This window comes from Branchiostoma belcheri, unplaced genomic scaffold, assembly GCF_001625305.1.
Source record: "Branchiostoma belcheri isolate BF01 breed outbred unplaced genomic scaffold, Haploidv18h27 scaffold193, whole genome shotgun sequence".
In the NCBI taxonomy this organism is placed as follows: Eukaryota; Metazoa; Chordata; class Leptocardii; order Amphioxiformes; family Branchiostomatidae; genus Branchiostoma; species Branchiostoma belcheri.
In genome coordinates this window covers 74,157-92,959 of record NW_017803413.1, presented here as the reverse complement: position 1 = coordinate 92,959, position 18,803 = coordinate 74,157, and the positions used below count along the sequence as shown (strand labels likewise).

The 18,803-nt window shown below is 45.1% G+C and overlaps 2 protein-coding genes across 5 annotated transcripts; one reads left to right on the top strand and one right to left on the bottom strand.

Moving 5' to 3' along the window:
- Positions 1-132: 132 nt before the first annotated feature.
- LOC109468169 (hepatocyte nuclear factor 3-beta-like) lies at positions 133-2,552 on the top strand. Its single transcript, XM_019766423.1, has one exon. It carries the CDS (start codon positions 329-331, stop codon positions 1,544-1,546), a length of 1,218 nt encoding a protein of 405 aa, XP_019621982.1. The 5' UTR covers positions 133-328; the 3' UTR covers positions 1,547-2,552.
- Positions 2,553-9,244: 6,692 nt separating this feature from the next.
- LOC109468172 lies at positions 9,245-17,931 on the bottom strand. Of its 4 annotated transcripts, none has more exons than XM_019766426.1 (2): positions 17,719-17,931; positions 9,245-11,079 (listed from the first exon to the last, which is right to left on the bottom strand). In XM_019766426.1, exon 2 carries the CDS (start codon positions 10,929-10,931, stop codon positions 10,125-10,127), a length of 807 nt encoding a protein of 268 aa, XP_019621985.1. In that variant the 5' UTR covers positions 10,932-11,079; positions 17,719-17,931; the 3' UTR covers positions 9,245-10,124. The 4 variants fall into 4 exon arrangements, with proteins under 4 accessions (XP_019621985.1, XP_019621986.1, XP_019621987.1 ...); XM_019766427.1 differs by lacking the exon at positions 17,719-17,931 and adding an exon at positions 15,823-15,975; XM_019766428.1 differs by lacking the exon at positions 17,719-17,931 and adding an exon at positions 12,876-13,117.
- Positions 17,932-18,803: the final 872 nt, after the last annotated feature.

The following is an 18,803-nucleotide window of genomic DNA, read 5'->3' as shown; positions in this document are numbered from 1 at the left end:
CGTCTACGTCATCCTGGCTGCACCAATCACGATCCCGGAAAGGAGAGATGGGAAACCTCGAAACCGCAGGGCGTATCCAGTCACCAGGGTTTTTATTTGGCTAAAGAGGCGGAGTTTCATTAATGATTGACAGGCAGGGATATTTACCAAGGGGTCAACCTTTCTTTGCAAATCAGTTGTTGGTCAGTTTTTGCGCCTACGTTGTTGTTGGTGGATGCTCCTAGCGTGACAGCCTGTGTTGGTCCAGTAAGTTATTGAAGTTTGGCCGCGAGAACAGCCGACTTTTCTGCGCCACCGCTCACGTGTGTGAAAGTCGCCGGTGTACGAGATGCTGTCTGCACCGAAGGGATATCCGACAGGGACCACGATGAACACGATGGGGATGAACACCATGTCGAGCATGGGAGGGATGAACCACGCGACGTACACGGGCACGGGGCCCGTCAACCCCGGGGCCTACTCCGCCTCGGCCTACTCAGGGACCATGAATGGCATGGGCTCGGGCTACCCTGCAGCTGGCGGCATGGGCGGCCTGCAGTCTTACCCGGCCGGCTCCGTCAATGCCATGGGCACCATGCAGACTATGAACAATATGGCTTTGAACAGAAACGCCATAGCCGAGCGTGAGAAGGCGTACAGACGCAGCTACACACACGCCAAACCGCCGTATTCCTACATCTCTCTCATCACCATGTCCATCCAGAGTTCTCCCAACAAGATGGTGACATTGGCAGAAATCTACCAGTTCATCATGGACTTGTTCCCCTACTACCGACAGAACCAGCAGCGCTGGCAGAACTCCATCAGACACAGTCTGTCCTTCAACGACTGTTTCGTCAAGGTGCCGCGCACCCCCGACCGACCAGGCAAGGGCAGCTACTGGACCCTGCACCCCGAGGCGGGCAACATGTTCGAGAACGGCTGCTACCTGCGGAGACAGAAGCGCTTCAAGTGCGAGAAGAAACTAGCGATGAAGATGGCCCAGCAGCAGGCGGCACGCGACACCCCCAACCCCGGGACGGAGAACACCGCCGTCGCGCCGACCACCACGCCAGAGGCCGCCAGCACGCCCACGACAACGACAAACGGTGCCTCGACCCTGCAGCCTCTCCAGCCCATCAACACGCCATCCCCCAACCCACAGGAGCAGCAGCAGCACCAGCATCATCAACACCAACAACAACATCAGCAGCAGCCGCCGGTCCAGACCACCCAGCCCCAGGATATGCAGCAGCACGCCCAACAACACCAGGGTCTACCTGCACGCCCCATCCCACAGCAGTCCTCTCTACCCATGTCTATGGGCGGCTACTTCAGTCCAGAACACCTGCGGGCAGCTCACGGCTTCACCCATCCCTTCTCCATCTCCAACCTCATGTCTCAGGAACACAAGCCCGACTTGAAGGAGTACGCCGCCATGGGGTACTCAGGCTACAACTCCATGTCCCCGACAGGCGTGCCGAAAACGACCATGTCCATGGACAGCATGGGGACGGACTATTACCAAGGGTACGTTCCCCAGCATTCCCAACCTTCGTCTCTATAATACTGCCAACATTCCCTGTGGCGACAGAGACTGACAGTGACTCTACCTTTTAGTCTCAGACAGACAGCACCTCTCTCCATAGCACTGTTGAGGACTGTGAGATACACGTAGCTGTCTACTTTCTTGCGAGGACAATCGACCATATCCTACGTCGTGTACTAAATAGAGACAGACAGTGAGCTTCTAACAGACTTATTTACGTCCCTTTGCCTTTATGTACACTGGGATTCCTTCTCACCACTCTCCGCACAACTGAAATGCAAATGCCGGTAAATATTTGTTGTTATTTATTGAAGTGCCTGCGACAGGTTAACCGGAGGTCACTCAAACATTGTGTACCGTTCTCGGAATTCACTTATTTTCCTTAACAGTGTAAGTTGTCTTTTCTTGTGCCATTGCGATGTTGTTCGCGACGTAAACATGTTCCGTTCTACTTGTGATCACCTCTGTGTATGGGCCGAGGCAAATGCTTTTTGAAGAAGCGCGGGTGCATTACAGGCTCCCAGAAATGGCGCCAAGTAATGGTAGACTACTGTAGTGTTGTTGTTTTGTAGTTTGGTATGATAGCATGATAGCACGCACAGATCTTACTTTAAGCTCCAAACGATGTGCCAATTTGTCGAATGACCACTTACTACACTAGCTAGATCCTAAATCAGCTAAAGATGAATCGTAACATTCCTGTTGTCCAATGGTGGTGATTTTTGATTGTAGTCGAGTGAGAAATGTGACTCTAATCTTGATATGATGTTGTAATTTCCGAGCAAACAAATTAATTTATTTTTCATTCATCAGAACTTTGTATTTGTATTATGTACATGTGCACGTTAACTATGGTAGACGATACAGTAGTCTTTATTTTGTACATTAACACCTATGTCTGACGAGATGGGAATTTTCTACCCCAAAACACGTAACAGAAAGAAAAATCCATGACACGATGAGACCGAGAAGTAATGTTGTACAAAGTTCAATGGAATCAAAAAATACACCCAATCAACAAGAATTCAGTGTGTTTGTTGTATATTTTACGCTAACAGTTTGAGTCGTGTGTGCGAAGTATAGTGAGGGATGCTGACTTAGTATGACACGTACGGGGCTCTTGTGTTTCTTAGATATCCCAACCCCTAAGTAAATGTGCAAAGCCCTGCGTATATTTGTATCCACTGAGTGAGTGTTCCGTGTGTTTTGTCCACACGGGGTTTTTCACTGTAAGCACAGAGGCTGAGCCAAGTACGGGTCGTAAAGACACGGGCAAATTGCAAACAATATTCTATCGCCCTGTGCACACTTCTGTAGAGCTGAGAAAATATGCACTCAATGGTTAAGAATAACACGGTGGTGTACAGAGTGCCTTGCGACAACCAATTGAAACCAATCCCATATCCAATTTCTGTATCTTGTTACCAGCTTGTATGCTTCCATGTTGAGGTGGCTTTATTTTCCTGTGGTTATTCCATATCTTTAAAAATATTTGTCAGTTCTTTACCCCACAACAAACATGTTAAAGTACTTGTGGTTCAAAACGTTTGGGGTATTTTACTGATATGCACCACAAGTCGCCTGTAACCTGACAGTTGAATGTAAAAGAACAACGTCAGTTATAATTTCTGACCAAATTTGTCACTCTCTCCACTATCTGCCTTTCTGGCCGACCCAGGCAGCACATGTCTGACTGTCAGACGTGCATGCATCCATGGTTTTCGTTTATTTTCTTTTTCAGGCGGGAGCCGCCATGTTGCATTGTTCGGTTTGTTGGCTGAGGGAAAATGAAACGGGCATGGCGCTGCACAACAATACAAATTCTCTCTAGAAAAACAAGGAATAATTTGATCACATTTGATCTTGAATATTAATCACTGTTGGATAAGACAAGTAGATCCACTTAGTTTTAGGCCCCTGCGTCACAGGTATATGATTTCCAGCAGGACTACATTAAATTCTCCCAAACAAAATGGAGTGAAAGGAGATCCTTACAAATTGTTGTAAATGCGTGTCGATAAAAACACTGAGCTGGCTTAACGGTAAATGGTACCTAGAGGCATGTCTACATATCATGGCTTATTTAATTTGCTCACAAAGACCTGTCACATGCGCCCCTGGCTTACCTGAAAACCATATTATATTGGAAAAGGTAGTGCTGCGCAAAATGGAGTCAACTTATTTCATAATAATTATGAATTGGTAACTGTTTTGTCTATCACAAACTCAAATTGTAGGAAATCAAACGTCACTACACACAGAGCGTATGTTTCTCAACAAAGGCATCAACATCGGGCAGTCTTTGTCCTGAAGAGAACGTGTTCTGCCACAGACTACCCTACCAGCTGTGTCCACATCTGCGTTAGTCTTACCAAGGACGGGGCAGTGCTACATTTGCGTCATATTTCTGTGGAAAACAGTTTTGTACAACCTTCCACCTGAAAGTTAGTATCCACAGTAAAGTTGACGTGTATCCATCATGTGAAATGAACAGCAGCAATCATCCTAATCTTGCCTGGCGTCTCCCGTATCCTGCCGTTCAGCCCGACAATCCTTACTGCATTACGACCGAAGCACGGCCCCGCCTGGGAAGGACGCTTTAAGCCCGCGTGAGCGACAACTTTACCCCCTCTCGCTCTTCCCAAAGTACCCCCTAATCGCCGATAATTCGCGCACAACCTCCCCCACTCCAGCGCCATGGGGCAGGCGTTGTGATTTACGACTAGCGCGAAAAAAATCCCCGAGCTGCATTATCAGCTTTACCTAGACACTAGCGTGCGCCACGTTAACCCGGCAACGCAGCCAAACTAGGAAATCCCTTTCTTAGTTACCCCCACGTTACGACTACGTGCCCTTTCCACCTGACACAGTGATGCCGAGATTGAAATTATAATCTTTCCTAAAATCGCACGGATTTTCCTTCAAAATCCACCTCTCCATCAGCAAAAGTAGGGATATTGGGTAAAAGTCGGCAGTGACTAACTCTTTTTTCCCGATACGTGCACAACATGGAGTATTGGCCCTGCGACAGAAGTGCTTGTTTGGTGGGAATTTCTACCCCAGTGCCCCTCCACTCTTGAGGACTGTAGAGATGTGTGTTCAGCTCGCCGGCGGGCGGGCAGAGAGGCGTGCCTGTTTACGACTTGTCCAAGACGCAAGTCAAGATACTGCTGCTTAAACACTTCTCCTTCCTCTCCTTCTTATCGGTGCTTTTTTTCCTGAACACCACACGCTACTTGTTATAGTTTGGAGAGACCGCGTCTGTGCGGACAAGGGCCTGCCTTATCGACATTGGAAGTCCGACGTCTATATGAAACTGTACATGTGTAGCTCTTGTCACGTAAACTTACTGAATGTAGATACAAATAACATAATTACTTTTCCTTGTGACTGAAAATCAATGGGCGGAATAAATGTAAGCTTTTTAGACTTTTAATATTCATTATAAATGAAACATCAGCTGACTGTTGTGAAATATGTCTCGCTTACTATTGTAAAATCCCAGATAAGTTCTAAACCCTTGCAGTGCCAGAACTGTGGAGCATGAAGCAGGCAGTCTTCTCTCACGAGCGCCGGCAGGCCACAATACAGCTGGGACGTGTGGTCACCATGGAAACTGAATACGAGTGAATTCTTCGCTAATAGGTGTTATTTAAATTGGCATTCTTCAATATTCAATGATGGCGAAACGTGAGCCTGTCCTTGCCTATTAGTCTGTGTTTGACGGGAGTTGTGAAAGCGGGAACAGTCAGCTGGCCTGGCGGGCAGGACGGACTCCAGAACCTGAGCAAACGGACGGACCGACGGCTCGTTAATTGGCAGGAAATAAACACAGCGCTAACGAATCTGCACACATCTGCCATTCCTTCTAAATGTGTTTAGTGAGAAAACCGATTTAAATTACACCGAATTAGTGGTCTTTAATGATGTCAGATGGGGAGATAAAATTTAACATGTTAGGATCGTATAAAGGATTGTTCAAAGGGTTTCCAGACTGAGAGTGTCCATACAATATTAGCGTTCTACATGAAATGACGCTGGCAGCAAAAGCTATCGATATCTCTAACCTGTTGCTACCTTTTGACGGAATATTACCTGTAGAACGACATAAAACATGCTCAGCCTTGCCATGTCTATTCTCGGCAGATATGTGGACAAATTTGGAATAGATTTTTTCCGGGAGTGACGGAATAACCCTCTGTTATCAATATATACATCAATACATACGTCATTTACCAAAATGTATCTGTCTGTATCCGGAGTTCGTCTGTGACCTTGCGTCAGGAACTTTTCCTGGACGGATCTGACGCAGGCCCGTCCCCCACCCCGGACAATTTACTGAGCTATTCCTGTCCTCAGATTGTGCGAGTTTTGAAGGACCTGGCCGTGCTGGTGAATATGTACGTGTCCCTACGACAAGGGTCAAAGGTCTGTTCCAATGTGTTGGGTACCGTTCATGACTGTATTGCACGGCGTTGTATCATATTGTATCGTTTCCCCACGAGGGTAGAGGGTCGAACCAGGTTGAAATAGAATTTATTTGTAACCAAATATGTTTTTCGCAGTGACCTACTCTTGGTTTCTTGTACCTGCTCCAAATTGTTCATAGTGTTCCTGATATTTAATCCGACAATAAATCTTTCTAGAGGTACCCCTGTACCCCTGCATTCCTTTTACCGGGGGTAATTAGAAACAATGCGTGGCACTTGAAGTTCACTTTTGCCATTTTCTGTATCTTGCATTTCTCGGGAGTCTTTCCATTATCCATCCTAGTTTCTTCTCACATTAAGGGTCCATTAAGAACTCACTACAGCCCCTGTCACGTACATATCGAGGTATAGTGGGATAGCCGTGGTTGTTTTTCCCTCTTTTGTGTCCCCATCTTCCTGTTTTTTCCTCGCGGTTTCGTAAAGAAGTCTTCCTCGGTACGTAAAAGATGCCTTGTGTAATGCCGAGTAGGAGCTGTCACTCAAACCCTGCTCTGGAGGCAATCATTAACTCGGAGGTACACAACTTTATCAACCACATCTATCAATGACAACACATCAGAGTGACACTTTTATCAGTGACCAGTGGAAAATACCCGCTCTCTGCTCGGACAAACTGGGAAAACTGGGAGTGACCAAAGGAAATGTTGAGAACGACTCACAAGGAATTAAACAGAGATCGCAAGAGTGAGTGAGTGAGTGAGTGAGTGAGTGAGTGAGTGAGTGAGTGAGTGAGTGAGTGTGAGTGAGTGAGTGAGTGAGTGAGTGAGTGAGTGAGTGAGTGAGTGAGTGAGTGAGTGAATCAGTCAGTGGAGGCCTGTTATATATGCATATGACGAACTTAAGGAGAGCACATAAGTTGGAACAGTTAACGCAGTAAATATTACAAGATTGGTGATGCCTCACAAAGAAAATACATTTTGTTCTATAGAACCAGATGCAGATTTACGAAAGAATAAAGGTGATACAGCTGATTTGATTTATGTGATTTTTTGTGAGTCATTTGTTAGTTAATTCATGTGTTTCTGTTTTAATGAAAGACGATAAACAATACACATAAAACCCAGAATAGCGTCTATGTTGTAGTGCAGCAAGTGGTTTGCAGTTTTTGTAACTTTTAGTAGATGGCGCTTCAGAACGGTGCGATGAGGACAAGGTACGACCCCACCGGATAAGTTACCAGTTTTGCCGACTGAAATCAATATCTGTCCAACGGTAGAAATAAATGTGTGGTGGAAACGTACATTTAGATATCTGAAAAACATACTGTTTGTGGAAGAAATGTTTCAATGATGCCTGAACGCCGTTTACAAGCTCCTCGATTCTACTAGGCTTAGGGAGGCGCTCGCGGCAAACTGTACTCTCCGACGGACCAACTCCCTGGTATGTTATCTCTCTATTTGGCCAATTTCTAATCTTTTCAGGCGCCGCTTTCCATACGCTTCTTTCCAGCCTGGTAGAGGCTAACAAGCGCCTGTATTGTATAGTTAGGGAGAAACCCCACAAGACAACAGAGTTATTCAAACCATGGAGGTCAAACAACCAACCAACCCATATCAGTTAGTGTTTGAAATTAGAACCTAGCAGACTACATCAGTGGGATAATTTCTAGAACCGTGAGTTGATCACGCTACTTTTGCTACTTTTTGTATGCATTACTGACCATGTATCACTAAATTCGCAATGCTCATCTAAATGTTGATGACAGTTCGGGCAGCACCAGCATTACATGGCAAGAGCGACCTCTGTCGGTATAACATGGTACTTGAGCCCGCCTACCCTATGATGACGCGTTTCCTTCATATCCTGAACCCTCCAAGGCAGCGTATGCCCCCAATTTTTCCAATGAAATGAATAGTCGAAAAAAGTTGATGTATGTAGGTTCAGGAACAAATACCCCTCTCTATTATATCATGATCATTTTCGTATCCTCAATAATACTTTCTGGCGTTTTTGTATCCCCGTTTTTCTCTAAATAGCCCTCTTAGCTTCCTTGTCCTCCAATCACAAAGGCATTGAAAATGCTATTGCAATCACATTACAGTAGGAGAGCCCCGGTGTCAATTCGTTTTCTTGAAAGGGAAGTAGTTTTCTCAATGACGAAGGCGATTCTCTGTCTGCGGTATCATATCATTGTGTCCTATTGAACAGGTTGTTTTATATGATAACAAAACCATGTCAGGAAACTAAAAACGTCTAGCTTACTTCCTGACATGCTTAGAAAACCTCAGTACGATGTCGGCTGTGGTCACAAAGAACAGTGTTAGGGACAACACCTCTGGGATCAGGACCCGGTGGGGCCAACACTTATACTTGTGGAGACACCATGTCGCCAGTGTCAGTGCAGTGTCAGAATATACCACTGCAGTTACTGTTTCATAAGTTCTCGCTGCTCGAGTCCGTCATAAAGACTAGGAAGCCTCTCGCCATTGTTCCTGATGTGATGTACACAGATTCTGTAGAGGATGAACGCAGCTACACAATCTGTAGAGGATGACAGTAATTGTCTCTTCTCTTAACCCTCCAATTTAGCAACACATATTAGTCTTAATGCCGGAAAGCCGGGAGCCCGTAGGGAGAATACTTTGTTGCCATATTTAGACCACACTTTTCAATCCTGCTTAAATCACGATTAGCTATCGGAACGTTTTTTTTCATCCAAACAGCCCTGACACCTTATTAGGAATTCTTCACGGATCACATAGAAAATGCGATCACGCCGCTATTGGAGACGCTTGTTTCCGTCTCGTAAACGGTCGGTGCCGTATTGCTAAATGGTAGATGCAATATCCGAGCTCGAGAGTATCATAACTTTTTTGAGGGGCAAAATCATTTAAAACGAAAAAAGGTAACATTTCAATTGCAAATGTACAACGGCACCGTGAAAAATAGTAAGGAAAAAAGACAGAGCTCAAACTTGGATTCGAACCCGGGGTCAAAAGCCTAATCCTTTGGGCCACGAAACATCATCGTGTTGGTGGAGGGTTCTAAAGCTTGCCGATCGAATTCTGCGATATGGCATCGACCGTTGGCAACGACTGTACAGGAGACGGAAATTAGCTTCGCGGATCCGGACACAGCTCTGAGAGATGCTCTCCCAGCATAATCTCCAAGCAGATCTTTTGGTGGGGGTAAGACAGTATCAAATTGGCCAGTCTGTAACCATTTCCCCATCCCTTGGGTGATTACTCCCAGCATACATCTATTCACTACCTGCCCTGAATAGGAGATTAGGGAGGCTGATGAGCCTATTGTCACGCCACAGATAATAGCGTCAAATTAGCCCGCCGCCACGTGATGACAGCGGGAAAAACGACTCATTACAGTACAAACCGTCATACGGCCTGCTTTGTTCTCACATGGATTGTATTATACGGAACATATAATTCACATACGTAACGAGGAGTAGTATATATATAACAAAGATTCATTAAGTGAAGTAACATTATTGAACAGCACAAATAGTTTCAACACGCCAATACCGTACGTATGTATGAGGGCCTCTGTGTTCCAGTGGATAGCCAGTTCTATCGTACGGTTTCATTTCGTCGAAACATGCTTCATTGGGTTTTCTGACAGCTACGCTCACGATCGGGTGGAAAACAGAACATGCACGTGAATGATCGTCAAATCATGATCCTGTTGACTGCTCACAACCGGTCGCATGGATACCGCGACGGCCTATATAACTCTAGATATATTAATAACGTGTCATGTATTGTATGCATCGCTGTCAATAAATCATAAACACAATAAGGTAGCAGTCACGTTTCTTTACACGTGAAGATCTCTAACTCGAAACTGTACTGAAATATTGAAAACTTTCAAGTAAGCCTATGTGTTCACTGAGTTCAAGTGATGAACGGAACGACAATGGTTATGTATTTGCAACTTATTAGCATATATAGTGAACTTAGAACATAATTGCAGGCGACTGGACACAATGGTCGTGTCTGTTATTCTGTGACAGCGGTGACCGACCAGTCTCGGTCTTCCTTCGAGGATTAAATCCATATTGCAGAAATACTGATAAATTTGCACTCACACATGTTACATCCATTGACTAGACTGAGAGTTCCAGACTCCACATCTAGACTGTTTGAGAAAGTCTATTTCATCTGTGTGGACTGTTTCAGCAGTAGCAGGTCGTCTGACTGTGCTCTGCGGAGGCCTTCCAGCCAAGAGGTGCACTTCAGGTCCAGCTCCGGGGAGCTCATTCTGGAGTCCGTCTCCTCGCTCGCCGACCCGACCTCCGAGTCCACGCTCTTACATCTTGTTGTATTGTCCTCTCCTGTTCTTTGGAATGTTTTCCAGTTTGTACCATGCCCCAGCGGCGGCAGGATCACACCGTGGTTTGTGTTTTCTGAACGCGGTGGCTGCAACCTGTTGTCATTACTGTCACTATTATGCTTGTCTTTTTTCGCTTTCTTGTTTACAGGGGGTGACTTTATACTGTCCGCGTGTGTGTTGTTAACCGTAAGCTGAGGCAGTTTTGTCTGTTTGCCGTGCTTCATATCGCCGGGCACTTGAGATACGCCCCTACCTTCTTTTGAATCCATACACATGATATCCGGGAACATTCTATCTGGTGAGTCCACATCCGGCCAACTGTGCCAGCTGTTCATCTTCTTTCTCCGACGAGGACTTCGACTCTTCTTCCTGACTTGCTTTGTCTTGTCTGTTTGTGTTTCCATCTCTGGACCCTTCCCACCGCTGACAAAGTCAGAATCCTTCCTGGTTATCCCCGGCAGCCTGGCGGTCGGTCGTGACTGGGCGGCGCCTGTTGTAGACCCCGGCGAACCCGCTGTCGCTGCAGTCGGCGACTCTGTGCTGAGGTTTTGCCGTTTGTGTGGCGGTGACGGAGGTAGACCTGTCTGTCCGTTCACTTGGATGGCAGGTAAGAAGCCGTGCGACATCCTGAACACGTCAGGTCCTCTGCCCGCCCGTGGTGTGTGTGTGTGAGCCGGTGAAGTCGCCGTTCAGACCCGGCTAGGAGCGACCCTGTAGCTCAAACCCCGGTGTAGACAGCAGAGTCTTCTCTGTTTTCCCGCCAACCGCTACAAGCTGCGGACAAGAAGACAAATGATGAGATCAAACTGATAGGGACAGTTCAGCATGGTACGTACGTAAGGAGACACCAAGGTAACCAAGATGGCGTCAGGTCCTGTCTCCGGGATGCTAATATTATTTCCTTATAGACCGTTCTTAACTCAGGCTGATTGAAAGGCCACTATATCTGGTCAATGGTTATCCTACAGACCCTCTAGGACGGTGACTGTAACGTCAACTTAACGAATATAGAATAGCACCTCCCAAGTGGAGTTAATTCATTTGTCGCATGCGTGCAAGGATCTTAAGTATCAAGTTGAAAATTCAGCATCAAGTGAAGTAAGTAGAGTAAGTAGATGATGAAAACTCAGTTGTACACAGTGTCAACTATAATAGAATTACCAGGGTGTCACAACAAAGCAGTGGCCGGCAACAAACCATACGTCCCGCTCCGCAAACTCTACACTTTGAATGGTAATTGTCATAAAAAAACTAGGCCATAAGGATATGCAAATGCCCATTGCGTGTGCGCTAATGAAACCTGGCGCCGGGTAAAAAAGTATGTCACGACTTCATCAACAACTAATCGTAGGTGAAAAGAATGCAATTTGTTGTACGCAAATCGTCTAGATCGAGACCATTAAGAGCCTTGGCTTTGTTTTTCGTTCAACTGATCAAATTCTAAATCACTGGAAAGAGTTGCTTCCAACCTAAGTATTTTTGTTTAGCGCAAAACGCCGTCGTGCTAGACGATCCCCTCCAATACCAATGCAGACGTATCAGTGCTTTGACATGAACTTTGAATGGTGAGCAAATTTAATTTCCCGTCAATTGTTGACTATAATATGCCTCAATTACGCGGCCTACGAGGAGTCAGGTGTCGGGTGTCGTTCCTAGGGACAACCTGTAGTTTCTATGGTGACAACTTCGATCCTTCTGTAGGATAATTTCTCCTTCATCGTCCCCATCAAGACTGGAACATACAACAACTAGGGCAGGCACGTACAGCTGTCTGGCGGGTTCAACTGTAACCTTTGGAAGCACATTGTCGTTTGTCAAGTCTCAGTCCATCCGTGTTAGAGTGTCTTTAGAACACTATGTCTTCTCACACACGACTTTCAAAACTATCCCTGACTCTATCCTGACATGACCTGTATCTCTTAGCCTGCGTACGACCAGTGTAAGTATTGTAACAACGTTAGTTAGTAGGGATCTCCTTGGTGATGACGAACTGTTGGAACGATGTTCCGCCCGCCCACCCCTGGTCAGTCCTCAGTGACCGTTCTAAATATTATCCCACGTACCCTCCGAACTGGCCAACAGGTGAGCGCGTGCATGGGTGACTCCGGACAACACGTACATTACTGCCCCACGTCTGTCGGCATGCCACTTCATACAAGATTAGTGAAAAGCCTGATTACGTTTAGCCGAGTCCGGACTCACCTTTTGCACAGTCGTGGTAAATGTTGTTCCGTTTCCAAGGGCAGGGGGACCGATAATCTCAAGGAACAATGGTGCATCCAGAAAACGAAAGAGTATTTCTTTCTCAATGGACATGGTCTCTGTGAGAGCCGTGCAAAGTAAACATTTGTAAAGCTTATATTAAACACGACCGGCCTGTAATGAGGTTTCCTAGACCGCTGGAAAGTGGGTGAAATGAAGTTACTGCTACTGTTCGCTGTGTGAACGTTTACAGCAGGTGCTGTAATTGTCTAACGTACCACCATCTTTTCTTTTTGAACTAATGGGCCCACAGAGATTAAATCTGTCTTTGACCAAATTGTAAAGCCTTTTAGAGGCCAGCTTCTCACAATTTCCGCTGTCTTTTCAGGTGGAGATATATGCTGTGTTCATACACATATATCAATCAGCTGCAGCTCAACACATAATAGTCCGTGTGAGTCGCGAGATTTAGTTTGTCACGCGAGACTTCACTGGGAATGTTTCTAGAGAGGACTGTAGGAAATAAAAATGCTACGAAGTTGTCTTCGCTTATGAAACGCTATTTCCAATTACGTTCTTGTCTTGTCAATATTGTTCAAATCGCATTCTATTTCATCAGAGGTGTATCTAATGCCCCTAAGCATCTCTAATGATGTACAATAACGTAGAAGGAAACTCCAAAGGAATCTACATGATCTACATATTACTGTATGATGGTATTTTGAAACCTCTTGAAATACTGTATTGGCAACATGTCACGCTCCGAAAAGGTTAACGCCTGACCTACAGGACATTGACTCTGTTAATTCTGGGCAATTACACGCAACAATTTGAACAGCAGAGTCATTTGGGACGATTCCCAATTCACCTATTGTTGCCATATCTTATGTCACCAAAAGTGGCAAAACATCCATTCAAAGGCAGATCGACGACACTAGAAGGTGTTACCCTCTGTAGTATCGGTATACATGTAGTAGTCTTTGTAGTAGTCTTTCACACGTTCTGAACATTTCTAGGTCATCTTTTATGGAATAACGCAAAGTAATTCCAACTCTCATCAAAACGTACAAAGAAAAATACCCAATAGCACACTAGACATTCTAAATCAGAAGTGTAGAGAATGGGATAGATGCGAAATTTGTGCTTGAACATGACGAATTGCATGTTTACAGCGCTCTGACTGCAATGATAATCAGTGAGGAGGGAGCCATGATCGATTCTATTAAAGCTTTAGGCTATGTCCTTGCTAATTGCTTATGTGCATGTCAGGACACGCGTGCTCTTCACCCATGACAAGTGTGCCAACTGACAACAATACGTTATCGATTTACACATCATTCCGACATTGACAAGGATGAGTGAATATTGGACTTGTAAGCAGTGTCCCCAGATGACTTTTGGATAGGTCGGAGAATTTCGGTTAGGGTGTGCAGAAGAAAAAGTGTGGTGTTTTGTGTCAAAACCATTGCCACAGAGCGTCAGCTGGCGTTGTGGCATGTAATCTCAAAGCAGGTGCTGGGAGGACGTCGTAACTATTCTTCAAGCAGATCTCTCTGGGCCAAGACACTATCCAATCGGCCAGGCAATGCCCAGTCGGCCCTCGTAACATTTACCGACTGTTAACGTTCCGTATATCTGCGTGTGAAGGTTCGTGCCAGCGTTCATGTACACACGCCTACAAATCGTAATTTCTCGCCGTCTCGGCTAACATGACAGGTTTACGACATATAATCTGATAGGTAGCGTCGAGAACATGACAGCAGACAATATGGGGCAATTGTTGTTGACGGTTCATAGTCGTTTGATTGACGTTCTTGATGTTATCTTCAGTCGTAATTTCAAGAGATTAATCATTAAGGGAGCTTGAAGGGGAACTTATTGGGATTTAATGTAAAAGCAATAACATCCTAATAATTTTGTATCTGTGTTGAAGCCGTATATGTGATTGTATAGAATAGGAAGATATTTGGAATCAATGGAAACGTATTTGGATCTTTGATTAGCTCCACATCTACAGCTATCCATGGGTCAAATCGATCGACAGACAAACAGATCGAAGGACTAATTACTAGTAAACAAATTACCGCATCACTACAAGGGTGCTCAGATATGTTCCGTTGACTTCCCTTCTGTGACGTTATAAAATTCCCCCGTACTTGTTTTCAGATAGTGCAAATCTTTCAGCTAAATTGGATTCAGGTAGTTGCGAAACAGCACATATATCGCTATAAAAAGTTCTACCCACGTTCTGTATCTTTTCAACCATTCTGCATGACAAGGTTTGTTGAACATTTCGGTAGGTCTACATCGTATCCAAGCATCTCATTGTTCAACATTTGCAGCTCTCCTAGAAACCACCCGTTGCCCTGAAGGAATTATTCCACGCTTACACATCCCCTGGCAATTCGGGTTAAAGTTACAGTTGCTCCCAACGACATGAACAGTGTTACACTATAGCAACATTGCACGAGAGCGGCGCGTTTCTTGTTGTGCTATTAGTATTTTACCATATCGCTAATTAATGAATTAATTTATGAGATTCGTAGGTGTTGATTTATGAGTCGTCATTATAGAGACCCCCACGATCAAAGTAAGATGTGGGAAATTTAATGAAAATCCCACATGCTTTGTGACTACAAGAAACAACCCTGCTGTATATCACAACGGATAGCTTTCCTCTACAATCTAAAATTTGTCGTAAGTACATGGATAGGGTTTTGTCACCAAACACTCAGTACCATAGGTCGTCATTAATGTGTACTGTGAACATTCCCCACATGTGGAAACTATTTAAAATGTTGATATATACGTGCGCTGGACGTGAATTTGTCCCTGCATCATATTTCAGTCCCCCTTGGTATAATGTTTAAAAAACTCAAACGTCGACGAACCTAGTCCTAGGAGAAAGGTACTTGGTAGATTGAAGGCACCCCACCCTCTCCTGTCATATGTATCACTCTTCCTGCACAGACACCACTGAAGGTGAAAACCGCACAGGCCTGTTTATCTGTGGATAAAACTCCTCCTTCCTCTTCAACGACTTCTTCTTCCTTTTGTATATTTCCTTCATTACGCTTTACAATGACTATGGCCTGGTATATATCTCTCATAACCAACGTGGCGGAAGTATTTAGAGGAAATATATTCACCTACAAGCTTTTATTTTCTACCTACCCCGTTCATTTCCTTGAAAATGGTCGCGACTGCTACTCCATAAAGTCTTGAATATCACAAGCCTGATACACTAGTGAGGCACATAAGAGCTGCATATCCATCCTACCACGGACATTGTCAGGGCATTAGCGAGTAACATACCTGTGGGAACTGTAGTCCTGGTTGTTCCTGACAGAGCTCCGAAATCGGGACCGGCACACAAACTGTGAGACCTTGTTGTGACTCCCATGTGAAGTGTTAGAGATTATGTACGGTTGTCCCCACCCCCTGCGTTCTGTACCGCGGCCCTTACACGTCTCCGTCCAGCAACAATCAGTGTTATGACGTCAGTTTACATCTCCCCAGGTCTAACCCTAAGCTCACAGTCGAGGCACGGAAATTTAAGTGGGAGGGGGGGGTGTGTGTCAACCATAACGTTCTGGGCAACAAGTGATACTAAAAAGTAGATAAGTACGAATCGAGGATTTTCTGAACTTAGTCTCGTAAAAATTTCAGTATAGAAAGAGAAAGGAATAAGTCTAGGCAGGTTCAAGTTCTTAGTCGTCTTTTCGACGGCCTCCTCAGGTTTCTTGTTGTTTTATCCAATTAAATATTTACATGTTCACGGAAGACTGGAAACTTTCTCTCGCGTCTCATCTTACAAAATCGCCTGGGGCGTTACCCCCAAAGATTGCAAATCAAATATTCTTAGTCAACAATAAGTCTATTCTCCAGGGAACTACGTGAGGAATGCCAAGTTTACAAAGTGCCCGCCACATGCAGGTAGAGTCTTTCACTGATTTGCTATGCGCAACCGGAACTACTCGGCCGGGCACACAATTTTCCAGGTACGAATTCTCAGTGAGCTGTGACGACGCTGAGACATGGGCATCCAGACAAGTATCGGTGGGGATGACGTTCAGTAGACTATATAAGGTCTATACAGTAATCTACATGCCGTTCCACAAGTTCAGGTTCTTTCTCCCATAGACCTCAGAAGGAAACAGAACTGAATGGCTATGATCATTCTTTAGTATAATGAAGTTACCGCGCATGCTTACTTTTATTGTCGTGAGGTAAAACATTAGAATCTGGTGCATAGTTGCTAGTTTGTGTAATAACATAGTTTTCAACCATTTTCTTCGGCATCATGATTGATGTAACCAGGGTCAAATTTATCATCGCCTTCATCTGAACTATTCTTTGATAGCGCCCAGTATCGTCAACACAACACAACACAACACAACACAAAACAGAACAACACAGAAATGTCATTTTCAAAAACCTTAATGACTAGAAGGCGTTCTGCACTTTTCTGAAGACAGTAGACCCCTAGATACTTCTGTGATCGCCCAGATAAAAGTGGTTTCCTGGCGAACACAATGCTGGGGGTAACGAGGCTGCCTTTATTTGTGCCGTAAGACGCGTCACGACCCAGGATGTGTGGGTGGATATCTAGGACAGGTCTGACCCCTCATGGCCGGTCCTGGCAACCACCACAAATTAATTGGTTTGGCGAGGATTTCACACATCCACACTGGAGCTGATATAATAACCTAAGCTCCACTGATGACTTTGGGATTTAGATAATGAAGCGTGCTGGGATCGCTAACCTGATACTGCCGTATCTAATGACCACAGGAGATTTAACAAACATATTTAGCCCTGAGTACCTCATCAGAAAACCAAGGGTCAAATTGACCACACCTTAGTTAAATGGACCTAACGAAAAGGACGCCATAAAATGATTAGTGTACTTGGCAAATCTTTAAATTTGCGCTTCCAACAGCGAATGCTTGTTTGTACGCCCTACTTTTCAAGTACAATTCTCGGAGAAATATTGTCGTTTGTAAAGTCTCCTCGGACATTTCTGCATTACATGTTCATTTTGGAAACAAAACTAATCATACCTATACTTTCGCCTTTAGTGCGTAAAAATGTAGTCTCTATTCGTAGCTTACTTCCTTGTGGTAAAGAGTGGCACACCTGACTTAAACTCCTACAGGAGTCACTTATCGATCAAACACTCCGTCACAGTCAACAGGACCGAGTGCTCACCTGTACATGTACAGTACACCCGCTTGTCCCGGCCGGGGTCTCTCAGGCCGCAGGGCGGTACAGACGGACTGTGTTCCCGCCGTGTGCCGTCTGCAGTCAGCTCCGCGGCTCTGTGTGCTGACAGCGGGACTACAGGTGTAGTTCAGTGAAGTGTTGGCCGGTGGAACGCCACCGACGTGTGCAGCGGGCGAGCAGCCGTCTGACTCCCGGTCACTAAGTACGCTCTTTGATCAGACGTGAGCTGCAGCTGCGCGCATGCTGACGTAGCGGGACGCCTGGACGTGGAGTGTTTGCAGAGTCTAGGTGGAGGGGACGAGAGCTCCTTGAAGGGAGTCATTAAAATTTTATCACTGGGTCTTTTGTGAGGAAAGGTCACTGATGCACCTATCAATGCTATACAATTATTGTCAGTACTTGGGGGTTTGGGAAAAGCCTTAAAGAAGCTATGTGAGGAGTGCCTTTATTATTGAATACTGCCAACAAATACCTAGAACCACCCGTATTGCGTTGGTATATTGGACGTCATATTGAACTGCTGCTATTGTAGATAAGCATATAATATCTATGCCAGAGCTGGCCAATTATATGCGCTTGAAGAGTGCGGATCATGAAATCCAACTCGTACTTTCCAACAGCGTAGTTACAAAATAAGTGATCACTAATACACAAACTCAGACTGCTTCCCTTGTCATTGTCTATTGAAGTGAAGTCATGTTGTCAAATCTTGTTTACAGCCGATTGCCTCAACTTTACCGGTGCAGAACACATGTTAACATGATTGGTCTTGAGTTTAATATAGTTGAGTATAATAGCTGGGCCTCATGTAGCCAGCAAAATAATCCGGGCCTCATGTAGCCAGCAGAACAGGTTCTTACGTTAATACAAATTACTTCTTGGGTTCACGGGCAAGCAATCCGGAAATCCCACAGAAGAGCTTTAGCGGATGTTTTTCTCATTTCCGGTCACCTTGTCACACGCCAGGTCTGACAAACAAAACAAAAAATACCGTCGCCTGAAACATCTTGACGATAAATATTCGCACGACTATTCAATCGTCGTCAGTCTAAAGCCGGCCAAAGAAGTGA